Genomic DNA, 12,280 nt, shown 5'->3' with positions numbered 1-12,280 from the left:
ACCGGCCTCACTCAGGGAGCTGCAGACCGGAGCCAGCAGCCAGGGAGGGAGGGAGTCTGGGAGGCCTTTTCAAGGCTCTGGCCCATCAGGGGCTGCAGCTGGAACTGACCCCGAGCCTCCTCCCAAGTAGACCTCTTGCTCCCGAGGAGGAGGCCACTTTCTAGTCCCTGCTGTCCGCACGAACAACAGCAGGTTGAGTGCCCAAGGCAGCCTCCCTGCGCCACGGACCACTCAGGACTTCCCTGCGGACCTCACAGGACTTGGACCAAGAGAGGTGGCTTCTGGGCCACCAGCACCCCCTGGGTCACCAGGCGTGCGGATGCCAGCAGAGGCCCCCTCCCGCCCCATCCCGGCAAGAGCCCCAGTCCCCCAGCTGGACCGCTGGAGGAGACGGCCTGGACCCTGCGTGGAGTTCTCCCACCCAGAAGGCAGTTCCCACCTCGACCCTGTGGCATCCCCCAGACCAGCAAAGTCCTGCCAGGGTGGTTCTGCTTCAGAGACGCAGACGTGGCCACCACCCACCCTGTGACATGCGCAGGCTGGACACTTCCACTCCACAACGTCCGGGGGGGGGGAGATTAAGAGCACCCTCCCCAGCCCTTGAAGTTATCGCCCGCAGCTTTGAACCAGCCGAACCGCCAGACTTTCAAACTGGTTGGGAGGCCCATAAAGGGCCTCCGAACCGGTTCTGTGCACATCCATAACACACATTGTTGACACTGCTGGAGGACCAGTTCCGCTGATTTATTGAGCATGTGCAGAGAATCTTCTTCAGCTTCACTTGGTGATTTGACGACACCCAGAGCGAGAACAGAAGCCGGGCACTGGCAGCACGACTAGCGTTATCATCCGCCCCCTCCCCAAACCCGGGAGACCCGGCCAGACACACTCCATTGTGCCCCAAGCCCACCTCTGGCCCAGGATTGCCATTTGCCCTGCGAGGAGTCAGCCAGCTCAGAAGAGCAGCCAGATGGGGAGAACATGTGGGGGGAGGGGGTGGGCACAGGCGCCGGGGAGGGGGGGCACAAGCCTTCACTGGCGCTCTTCTTCTCCTTCTCCTTCCTTCGAGTTTCCTTTTACCACCTGGAATATGGCAAGTGCAGCACCAGCAAGAGCAATGCCTCCCAGGACAGATGCCCCAATGGTAAGGCCACCGTTCACCTGCAGAAAAGGAGAGGCTTGGCTGAAAGGGAACCTCCTCACAGAGGGGGCTATTTGGGATTGGGGGGGGAGTCACCTGGTTGTGGAACTCTCAGATTCAAAGGCAACACAAATGTTAAAACCTCCCGTGTAAATTAATTCCATGCAAAAGGCCAGATCTGAGTTCTGTGGCGGAAGTCTGAATGCTGACAAAGAGACCTGGAATTCCCCACTGGAATCACAGCTGTCGGCCGCTGGACTCTGACTGTTGGCTTTCCCGGTGCAGCCCCCCCCGCCCCGCCCGCAGATATTGGAGGCTGGTCACCCCAGGGATCGTGGGACGGGCCAGGCGCATTGCCGACTCAGGCGGCACCCAGAGGCAGGGGGTCTGCTGCCACCCACCTGCTGGCTCTTGGGGACCCCGTCACACAGCCCAGTGACAAAATGCTCGCAGTTGTTCCCAAACAGGTCATAGTCGACCAGCTCTCCAACTCGGGCTTCTGCATTGCGGACGATCTTCTCTATGGCTCTGCGGTCGCGTTCCTGGTCATATTTCTTGTGGGTGCGGTACTTGTTCTCACCCACTGCTTTTGAAAGAGGTTCTTTCTTCACCAGCCCCTTTTTAGTGCCAGCAGTTGGGAAGGAAGACCCGGGAGCCCCGTCTTGAGAAGAGGGAAAACACCGGGGGTGGGGGGGGCGTCTCAGGGATGAGTCCATGGCACCAAGACATGGGCTCAATATGAGAAATGCCCCCTTTTTTTTAAAGAAGAAGTTATGCTTTTCAGCTCCCAAGAAACCCCTGAAAGATACCAGCACAACTCAGCCTGGCTCACAATCAAGAAGGCACCAACTGGTCACATACACCAAAGCAGGAGCAGAATTCAGTGTGCTCCACTTGGCTCCCAGGACCCCCCCACGACACATTGGCGCTCTTCCCCCTGGACTTTGGGGCCGGTCTAGGGCCCCCTGCACACCCCCTGGGCCCCCCCCAATCCTCTTGAATCTGTCCTCCTGGGTGGCGCCTGCAGCCAAGTGTGATGCCGACCGGTGCCGGCCGGGTGCTTTAGTGACAGAGTGGGGAGAGAAAATGGCGGGGTGGGGAGAGGTTAAGTTGTGTGTGGAAATGTTTCTGCGCCTGCAGATTGGCATCAATGACTCTGTGTCATAGTCTTCCATTCTTGGGAGTTCCATTGCTGTTTGTGCCCTCAAGAACCCGCGTGTGGAAAATACTGTGTGTGTCAGAGAGAGAGAGAGAGAGAGAGATTGTGTGTGTGTGTGGGGGGGGGTGATGCTTAACTTGCAGCGGGGGGGAGGGGCTTCATAGGCCTTTAGATCCAGGCTCCAAAATTGCCCAAGTGCACCTCTGCCCCCCCCCGCCCCCGCTCCGCCCCACGTCCCATGACAGCTGGTTCCTCCTCTCTTGATGCTGCATCTAGGCTGGGAAAGGCCAGAGGGCCTCTGCTAGTGGTGATCTGGCTGGGGTGGGGGGCTGAGCTAGTCTAAGCCCTCCTTCATTTGGGGTGTGTCTCTGGGGGGGCAGGCGGCCCCTGGACACTTCCTCCTCGACCCAGAGGGTCTTCTCCTCTCACCCTCCCTTTTGGAGAAGCGCTTACCTGGCACTGTCAGGTGGACCACATATCCATTGTACACGCAGAGAGCCCAGTGCTTGTAAGCACCCCGGAAGATCTCCAGCAGGTCTCCAGGCTCTGGCTCCTCCTGCAAGAGCTGAAGGAGAGCGGGGTGGCTGCTTGTGGGGGGGCCGGTCCAGCCACAGAGGCACACACGGGGGGGGGGCTGCTGCCCAAGTCAAGGACCCTCCTGCCTAGCCATGGAAATGCCTCAGAGGAGGAGGAGGAGGGACGGAGGGGGGGGCTTTATGTGTTTTGGGGCAGCTCTTTGGTGACACCCCACCACACACACACACTCCAGGGGACACAGTCCAGAGCCTCCTCCCCTCCACCAGCGCTACATCCGGGGCGCAGTTGGCAAAGGGGAGGAAGTAGCCGACTTGGAAGAAATGGGGAGGAGACCATCACCGCCTCCCAGCCAGCTCATGGTCAGCTCATGATCACGGGCGGAAGACTCCTGCTCTGGTGCTTAGTATAGAATGAGACACCGCAGGGGATGGAGTGGGGGGGCAATATTTCAGTTTGCCCAGAGCAGGGGGAAAGGAAAAGGAAAAGGAAACCCCACAAATGGGCCAATAGGCTTTTGGGAGCCCGATCTCCCCCCTCCCCCGCGCCCATCCCGAGCCAGAAATGGTGCCGCCATCAGGCTCCGAGGAAGGCAAGAGTGGGGCTTGAGTGGGGTGTGTGTGTTTGATTAGGGGTTCCAGCATTACCCCCCCCCAAATGTTGGGATACTCCCATCTCCCTTCAGGCAGTGTGGCTGGGGATGAGGCAGGGGCGTAGCGAGGGGAGAGGGGGCCCGTGTTCCTCCCTCTCTCTGGCAGCCCCCCAGAGTGAGGGAGATAATGAAGAAAATAGAGAGGAGTGGAGCTGGAGGGCCCTCGGGGGCTGGGGGCCCGTGTTCTTTGAACCCTTTCGCTCAGTTATAGCTACGCCCCTGGGATGATGGGAATTGTAGTGCAACCGCCTCTGGAGACCCAAGTCTGGAACCCTGATTTAGTGATGGGTGGAGGTCATTCTGAGACTGATGTGGGGAAAAGAGGACAACCCACAGAGATACACCACCATAACGACCCCTTTCCTGGTTCAGTTAAGATAAACGTGTTGTTTTTTTAAAAAACCCACCGCCCCAGACTTCTTGCTCTCCAGAGGACCCCCACACTTACTGACTGTGCCTCCCCCATGAGGTCTTGTGTTCAGAGTCCCGCAGAGTTGCCTGGACAGGCGGTTTCCCGGCCGTGCGGTGCAGGAGTTGAAGGTCTCCGCCCAGCGCCTGGGTCCAGTTGCTCGGAGTCTGGAAAAGGGGACAGACTGGTGAGGCTTCCCCTTCGGCACCCAGCTCAGTGGATGATGCGTGATTCACCCCCACTCACTGCCCGTGGGGCCTGGCTGGTGCGTGGACTGCTCACCCTTCCCTGACCTGTTGGAGGGGAAAGAGAAGGCGGAGGCTGGAGAAGAAGGGAGCGGAGTTTTATGGATGCGTTTCAGCCCTATAACGTGGTGATTGTGTTGCAGGAAAGTAGCTGTATTTCCCCGTTTTTAGGAGGCTTGTTCCATAGTTTGCACATTGCAGTGTAGTGTGTGTGTGTGCACTGGGGCTTAATATCTAAAGTCCCTCTACATATATATAAAGATTTTGTTTATTTTTTGCTGGGGGTCTTGTGCAAATGCACCACCTCTTTCTGTTCCCTTAATATAGAGGCGATCAAGGGATTGCAGTTTGCGCCATGGTGCTCCCCCTAGTGGCAGTTTCACGCAAAAGCGCCCAGAGGAATTGTTTGTTTTTCAAACTTCCTCGCTTCATTCCTGCTCTGCGACCCCATTGGGCCGAAACGGAGGGGGGGGGGGCGGTGCATGTGATTCTGGTGGAAGATGGTCAGCCCCTGCCCGGAAAACCCGCTGTGGTGGTGGGCAATTTAAATGGCCACAACCCTGTCACGATGCACTGGCAAACGCTGTGCTCACGGTTCCCAGCTGCTGCCTCATCCCATGGCACTTTGCAACACTTGAAGCAGGGCAGCCCTCCTGATCTGGAAAATGCCCAAGTGAGCCTTCTGGACGCGGCAACCGCAATGCCCCAAAGCCATGAGCCGAAGTGGAGGCTCCCCAGAACTCTAGGGATGGCAGAAGCGGAGCTGACGAGAGAGCCCACGCGGCACCCAGAGCGGCTGCTGGGACAAAGGAGAAGTGGGGGTGGGGTGGGGTGGGGTGGGGTGGGGGGCCTGTCGCAAGGCAAACTGGAGCAGCGGGAACTCCGCTGGCTGGGGGGGGGGGGGAGCCAAGCGCCATGGACCAGCCCTTGGACTCTACATCACCCAGAGAAGGGATTCTTTCAGAAAGAGAGATGCAGGCCTGATGGGGCAGGCAGGCGGAACTGCCGGCCACAGACAGGGCCGTCACTGGGGGAGGGGGAGAAGAAGATTAACCACCTCCTCCCACCCCCTGCCCCCACCCAAGAGCCCCCCCCCCGTCAATATCACCTCCCCAACCTTCTTTCCAAGAGGAGGGGAAACAGGGTGACTCCCACAGGTAGGGAAGCGGCAGGTGTGTGGCTGTGACTTGGGCCACTAAAAGGGACTGCAGGGAAAGGGTGAATCCCCCCCCCTCCCTTGCACCACAGCGGCTATCCATTTAGCAGCCTCCCCCCCGCCCTCCCCAAACTACGTTTCTCTTTAAAAGTTTGTGTGTGGGGGGGGGCAATTATACTGGACTGCCCAACAGGGTCGCTGTTCGGCCCGCACTCGCTCTGCGCTGCCTGCCACCCGTGCCCAGTGGGGAAGAGCGAAGGGGGGCCTTCCTTCCAGCGCCTGGTCCGCTGCCGCCCACCACGCCCAAGAGGCTCAGGGCGCTGCGAGTGTCTCTTGACACACCACCAGCAGTGGGGGGGGGCTGGCTGGGGGCCGCTCTTTGGCCTTGGCCTTTGCAGTGGAGCCCCCCTGCCCGGCACCACGGCAGCACCTGGATGTGACAGAGACTCTGCGGAGCTTTAGGAATGTGTGGCAGGAGCAGCTGGGACTTACCGCCAAGTCCTTCCTCTGAACCAGGAGCTCCCCCGACTCCGCTGTGTGGACCTGTCCCAGCTGCTGGCGCTTTAAGGCGGTGGCCAGAGGCGCGTCACTCTTGGCCCCCGTGACTTCTGGGAAACGGGAGCCCTTGGGGAGGGAAACGGAACTCACAGAAAGGCCTGCACTTTGGTCCCTGGTCTCCTGTCGCACCAGAAGTCGATTCTTCTCACATCCAGAGTGACAGTGAACCCCTCCCTGAACTGACCCAACGTGCTGTGTGGAAAGGGCCATGGAGGAAGTGCCCAGCAGACCTCAGGCTTGCCGGGGAGCAGCTGCCAGTCAGAGCAGGACAGTCCTGAGCGGGATGGACCACGGGCCAGATTGGGTAGGAGGCCAGCCCTAAAGACCGGCAAAGAGGGCACACAGGCACAGCCCTCAAGAGCCAAACGGCAGGCAGCCGGCTGCGCGCCACAAACCACAACCAAACGTACAGCAGGGGGAGACAGTTTACCGAAAGGAGACGCATCTGCTTGTTCCAGGTTTGAGCAAAGCTCTTCTTCAGGCGCCTAGAAGAGTAAATCCCAAAGAGGTGGTCAACGTCTGGAAGCAACAACATAAGAATAAATCTACAGCCACGTCTTATTTATCTGTCACATTTATACACCGCCTGATATGTGCATCTCTAGAGGATCTTCTTGTAGAAAATACATCACAAGGAAGTGAAAAGCAAACATTGCACAAACAAAGGGACAAAGACTCAAGGTGGTCTCTGGGACAGGAAGGAGTCCCCCAGTTATGCTACCGGGGGAAGCGGACCCTCCTGCGGGACGGACACAGGCACCACGGCAGGCCCCTCTGCTGAAGTGGGAGGGAGGCTTCTGGAGGAGGCGGGTGGGTGGGCATGCAGGGGAACCCCGTGGCCCCTCTGCTGCTGCTGCTGCTGCTGGGGCCAGAGCAAGAGCCTCGTCATTCAGCATTGGCTGGTCCCAATGAGCCAGAGGGCACCCAACAAGTCACAGCTGCCTCTGGCTATGCAGGCTGGCCCCTCCTCAGGTAGCGCTGCATGGGCTCCCACAGCTCTACCGGATGAATGGCCAGCCTGCAGGCAGCACGGCTCTGGGTCTAAGCACACAGGGGCAGGGCAGGATGGGAGAAACACGCACAGTCGGGCTGCCGGGAAGCAGAGGCACCCCACCACCACCACCACCACCACACCCCACTCAGTAGGAGGAGCCGCTGCTGGCTTCATTCGATCACGAGGTCCAGTGGAGGATTCCTCACATATTTCTCGCCCCCCTTTTGTCACCCTGACCTGGGTGGTCGGGAATGTCTTCTGCATCGGCTCTGTTGTCCGAGCAGCAGCTGGAGATGACAGTTTTGCAGTGGCCTCATTCTGTGCCACGGTTGGCATAAGGAGATGAGCTGTCGCTGACTCAGCAAGTCGCAGAAGGTGGGAAGGGGCTGGGGCTACCTGGTGGAGAGGTGCGGTGTCTGTGGAGTGGATTTGTGGCTCCTAGAGGCCGAATGACAGGCCAGTGGAGCGGAGTCCCCAGCCCAAGCCCAGAAGGGGCAGGACAAAGCTGGCCCGCCTGCCCAGCCGGCTTTCCCTCTGGGGCTGGAGGGGCCGGTGGGGTTGCCGCCCAGGAGGAGGGCAAGTGTGCCAGGGGTGCCCCTGTGGAGAGTTGGCCCGTCCTCTTGGTGGGCTCATCCTTGCTTCGGCAGCACCGGCCCACGCAGGCACCCAAGGATGCCAGCCCCGGGGAGCCCCAGGCTGGGCCCCCACACCCTGGACTACAACTCCCATCATCCCTGCCATCTGGGGGCCCAAGGCCGGAAGCCCCGATGACGTGTCCCATCATGCAACCAGCACTACTGCAGGGAGTGGAATTCCCAGCAGCCTCTCCTCTGCGCCAGGAAAAGGGCAAGAGTGCCGGCAAGGCAATGTCGACTCCTGGCGCCCAGAGAGCCCGGTGGTTGTCTTGGGTAGGATACAGGAGGGGTTGGCCATGGCCTCCTCCCGCGCAGGATGTGATGATGCCACCTTCCTATATCACTACTGCCCGATACAGTACCAGCAGGGATTCGCACCGGCAACCTCCTGCTTGTTAGTCAAGCATTTCGTCCGTAGGGTGAACAAAACCTCGCCGCATTGATGAGGGATTCTGTCCATGGCCACTAAAGGTCAGGCCCCTAAAGAGGAGCCCACCCAAGGCCCCAGAAGGCTGTTTGGGGCTTCTGCTGTTTGGCAGGGACTTAACCGCCCCCACCTCCACCCCCTCGGGCTCCATTTCCCCACCCCAACATTTCTGTCTACGGGGCGGCTTAAATCTACTTTGCACTGGATGTGGGGGGGGGGTTTCCGGGGCTGGGGGGAGGTTCCCAACGAGAGTGAGTGTGTGTGTGTGTGTGTGTGTGTGTGTGTGTGTGTGTGTGTGTGTGTGTGTGTGTGTGTGAAGCAAAGCAAAGAGGGATCCTGCAGCAGCAGTTGGCATCTTCTGCCTGGGGGGGGGAGGGAGTCGCTGGTACGTGGCCCTGAGCAGGAGCCCAGCGGGAAAAGGAGACCCCCCCACCCCACCCATACTCTCATCCAGCCCACTCATCCTCGTGCATCCTCAGATGTGCCTTTCAGCTGGGCTCTGAAAGCCCCATTCAGCTCCGGCCATGGGGTGGACCCAAACCATCTGCAGGCTTGGCACGAGGGAGGATCGCCAGGCGCCATCCCTGGCGGGGTGGGGGCTGTGGCGGTGGAGGGGGAGGCTCTCCAGACCTGAAGGCCCCTTTGATCAGGCAGCAGCAGGAGGCTCCTCAGAGCCCCCCCCCCAACGAGGAGGCCTGAGCATCAGGCACGGAGGGAGACCCAGCCCTGGCCCAGCCAGACTCTCCCCCCCCCCCGCGGAGCTGGCCAGAGCAGGCTCAGACGTGGCAGGGGTCACGTCCTGTCTCGGAGGCTCTCAAGCATCAGGGCGGCCAGGGAGAGATGGAGTCCCCTGGGGGGAGCAGCGTTGGGGCTCTTCTCTTCCGAGCGTAGAGGGAGCGCAGAAGGGTCTCTTGGGGGCTGCTGCTCTTGGGTGAGGGGCAGGCGCTGGGGCGGGGAGGGGCGCCCTGCCGTCCTTGTGGTGCCGTCTCCCCCAGGGCTTCCGTGACCCACACATAGGCTGGGCACATCCACAGTCCGGCCATGACAAGGAGGCCACCTTGCTAGCCACGCAGAATGACTGTGCCCTAGAACAGTTGCTCTTGGAACCAGCCGCAGAGAAGGCGAGCTTGGACTGAATCCGGAGCGGCACCCGGGACCTGGGCTGTGATGTCAGCGTCGGGGACCCCTCAGGGAGCAGTGACCTCTGGGCGATCCAATTCAGCAGACATGCGGGGAGAGAGTCACCAAGGAAGTCTAACACTGCATTTCAGAAGAGGGAACTCTCTAAAAGGAGGCGTTTGGTGAAAAGAAAGCTGGAAGGGAAAATCCAGAGAGTCACTTTGCTCCAGAATGCATGGAGTTTGTTGAAAAACACCATCCAAGAAGGCCAGTGAGAACGTATCTCAGAAAGGAGGAAAGGAACGGCCAAGTCCCGGAGGATGCCAGCATGGCCTTGGCATTGCCAGCCATGCCGCCCAGTGGAACCTTGACTTCCCTGTTTGCAGCCCGCCTCAGGCCCTCTGGGGGGGCCCTCCTCCAGCCCGCCCCCCGGCCTCAGTGGCTGGGGCTCCTCAGGGGCTGGGGCTGGGGGCGATGGTGGTCCTCAGCCTGTCTCATCCTCCGTGCCAAAAGCGTCGGTTCCTCTCTGAGCAGGAAGCCCAGATGCCAGCAAGCCAAGCAAGGAGCATTTGGTCCTAATTGTGGCTTTTCGTGTTCCTTGCTGAGCCTGCAGTTCAGCTCCTCTCCCCGCTTTCCCAGATCCAGGCTTCTCACCGCAAGAAACCCGTCTGTCTCCTGCCCCCCCCCACTACCGCCACTGCCCAGGAGTGAGCTCATGGGCTCAGCGCAGGGCCTGGCTGGGGCGCAGCTGGCTTGGGAGACCTCCAGGTTGCTGGTGCCTGCCGAGGGAATCTCAGGCGAGAAGCAGCAGGAGGTGGGGGAGGAGGCAGCCGCGTGACTCCCGTGGTGGCCGTGCCTGGACCCTGCACAGAACATCCTTGGCCCCCAGCTAGCCAGCCGAGGGTCCGTCCTTGTCACTTCACGGCAGGCGTCTCTGTTCTCCTCAAGTGCCCAAGAAGAATAGTCATGATGTAGGAGTCTCCTCATTATTATTATTATTACTATCACTATTATTTGGGGGAGCGGTTTCAGATGCTCCCCGAGAGGGGGCCTGGCCCATGGGGGTGCTGAGCTTTTCTCCCCCCCTCTGGTTAAAGGCCGCAGCAGCCCAGCCCAGCCCTGCATCACCAGTTGCTTCTGAAAGAGCCCCCACCCCCCGCAGTGTGGCCAAAGGTCCCCTGCCAGGCAGTTTGGGGAGGCGGCGGCTGCCCTGCTTGAGGAGGACAGGGGCCGCCCTGCACTTCTTGGGGTCCTCCTGGCCAGGATTAGGGTCCCCAGGGCTGGAATGGGGCCCTCCACAGCTGGGGGGCGCGGGGGCAGAGCGATCCCCCCTGCCTCCTCGCTGCCCCTTTCCCACTGCAGTCCAGGGGCACTAACACCCCCTTCCTCCCCCCCCGCCTTGACTGGCCAGCCAGAGGGCCTCCAGCTCTGCCCACCAGCCTGCCTGTCTCTCCTCACTGCCCCACCCCTGCCCCAGCTCACGCGCTGCCCCCCCCAGGCACCCCCTCTGCCTCCTCCTGAAACCGAGGGGGCCAAGCGGACCGGTCTGGCGCTGCAGAGACCGCCAGTGGTGGTGGTGCCAGGGAAATGGCGGGCAGGAGGAGAGCCAGGGAGGCCCGGGTGGGAGGGAGGGAGGGAGGGAGGGAGGCACCCGGCCAGGCCTGCAGCAGCAGCAGCAGCAGCAGCAGCAGCAGGGAAATCCTCCCCCCCCAATGCTGCCCCCCCCCCGATTTGGTAAGCCACCAGGTGCTCCTCAGCCAGCGAAGGGTCCACAGGGACACAGGAAGAAGCTGCTGCCTTGGACAGAGTCCGGCCCCTGGTGGTCCATCGAGCTCAGCAGTGTCCTTCCCGGCTGGCTGCAGGCAGGAGTCTCTCCCTGGAGATGCTGCTGCTGGGGAGGGAACCACCGGGGAGGGGGGACCTCCTGCATGCCAAGGGCCTCCTGCATGCCCGGGGGGGGCGTCCCCCTGAGAGGCGTCTTTGACAAATGCTCACACATGTCGTCGCCCATCCAAATGCAAACCAAGATGGACCCTGCTGAGCAAAGGGGGCCACTCCCTCCTGCTTGCCGCCACAAACGCAGCTCTTCTCCCTGGGTGACTCCGCAGGTCGACTCCGGATTCTCTGCAGGGGGAGATGTTCCTCCACCCCAGAGGCAGCTGCATCTCGGCAAGAACATGTGAAGAGTGGTCATGCAGTCGCAGAGCCAGGCTGCTGAAGGTTTCGGCTTGGAAAGAGTAAACTCCCCCCCCCGCCCGCCCCCCGCCCGCTGCTGGGCACAGGGTTAGGGTTGCTGCCAAAAGGACTCTGTGGGAAGGGAAGGCCTCATCCTCTTCTGTTTTTCTTTTGAGGCTTGCAAAACCCAAATTAAGTCATTCCTGCCACTCCAAGAACGGGGCCGGATTTACCGTAAAATGGATCCCGGGGAGCTCAGCCCCTGCTGCTCACTGGGCCAAGAGGCACCTTTTGACCTGGTGGTTCTCTTTTATTTAGCGGGGTGGGGGGAGTAACTGGCCCTCTCCACCCCCAGCACAGGGCCCCTCCAGCGACTTGCTGACGCCTGCTGGTGCTCTTCCCTGACCCTCCCTGAAGGGGTCCTGAATATCCCGTGGCCACTCAGGACGACTGACCCTGAGCCCAGCAGCCCCACTGCACTGGGGTCTGCGTGCTGCCCCTTCCGCAGAGGGGTCAAAGACGGAGGAGGCGAGGGGGTGTGTGTGCGCACCCTGTGGCAGCCCAGAGGGAGCAGAGCTGGAGCCAAGGGCCACTTAGCATTCCAGGCAGCAGGGACAGCTCCTTCCAGGGAGACGCGGCAATAGGCTTGGCCAGGGCCGAATGGGTCCCCCCCTTCCTCCCCCCACCCCGCCGAGGCCACATTCTCCTTCCAGGACAGAGGAGCCTTCGCCCCAAGCAGCACGTGGGGGAGGAGGAGGGAAGGGCACCCGGAGGGCTGCTGCAGGGAAACGGGCCCCTCGGTGTCCACAGGCAGGCACACCAGGAGGAGAGGCTTTGCCTCACAAAGCTGGGCCCATCCACTCCTCTTAGCTTCCAGGCAGCCATGATAAAACTGCCCCCCCCCGCATCACACATCCACGCGTGCACACACCCCACTGCCACCGGTGCCAAAGCCTGGCAATCCCTCTCAATCCAAACACACACACACACCCGGGCAGCAAGAGGATATGTGACTGTTGCAAAGCGTGCACACGACACGTGTGTGTTTTGGGGTGCTTAGAAGGGTTAGAAAATCC

At 60.9% G+C, this 12,280-nt stretch overlaps 1 protein-coding gene across 2 annotated transcripts; it reads right to left on the bottom strand.

The window, feature by feature from the left end:
* Positions 1-201: 201 nt before the first annotated feature.
* LOC128337060 (phospholipase A and acyltransferase 3-like) lies at positions 202-11,056 on the bottom strand. 2 transcript variants are annotated; one of them, XM_053277610.1, is made up of 7 exons: positions 11,025-11,056; positions 6,285-6,339; positions 5,789-5,920; positions 3,935-4,062; positions 2,754-2,865; positions 1,543-1,802; positions 904-1,161 (listed from the first exon to the last, which is right to left on the bottom strand). In XM_053277610.1, the coding sequence occupies exons 4-7, from the start codon at positions 3,950-3,952 to the stop codon at positions 1,033-1,035; spliced, it is 519 nt and encodes a 172-aa protein (XP_053133585.1). In that variant the 5' UTR covers positions 3,953-4,062; positions 5,789-5,920; positions 6,285-6,339; positions 11,025-11,056; the 3' UTR covers positions 904-1,032. The 2 variants fall into 2 exon arrangements, with proteins under 2 accessions (XP_053133584.1, XP_053133585.1); XM_053277609.1 differs by lacking the exons at positions 1,543-1,802; positions 6,285-6,339; positions 11,025-11,056 and having other exon boundaries at positions 202-1,161; positions 5,789-5,932.
* Positions 11,057-12,280: the final 1,224 nt, after the last annotated feature.

Source organism: Hemicordylus capensis, chromosome 14 (assembly GCF_027244095.1).
Source record: "Hemicordylus capensis ecotype Gifberg chromosome 14, rHemCap1.1.pri, whole genome shotgun sequence".
Taxonomy (NCBI): domain Eukaryota; kingdom Metazoa; phylum Chordata; class Lepidosauria; order Squamata; family Cordylidae; genus Hemicordylus; species Hemicordylus capensis.
The sequence above is the reverse complement of the archived record's forward strand: the minus strand, read 5'-3'. Positions and strand labels throughout refer to the sequence as shown.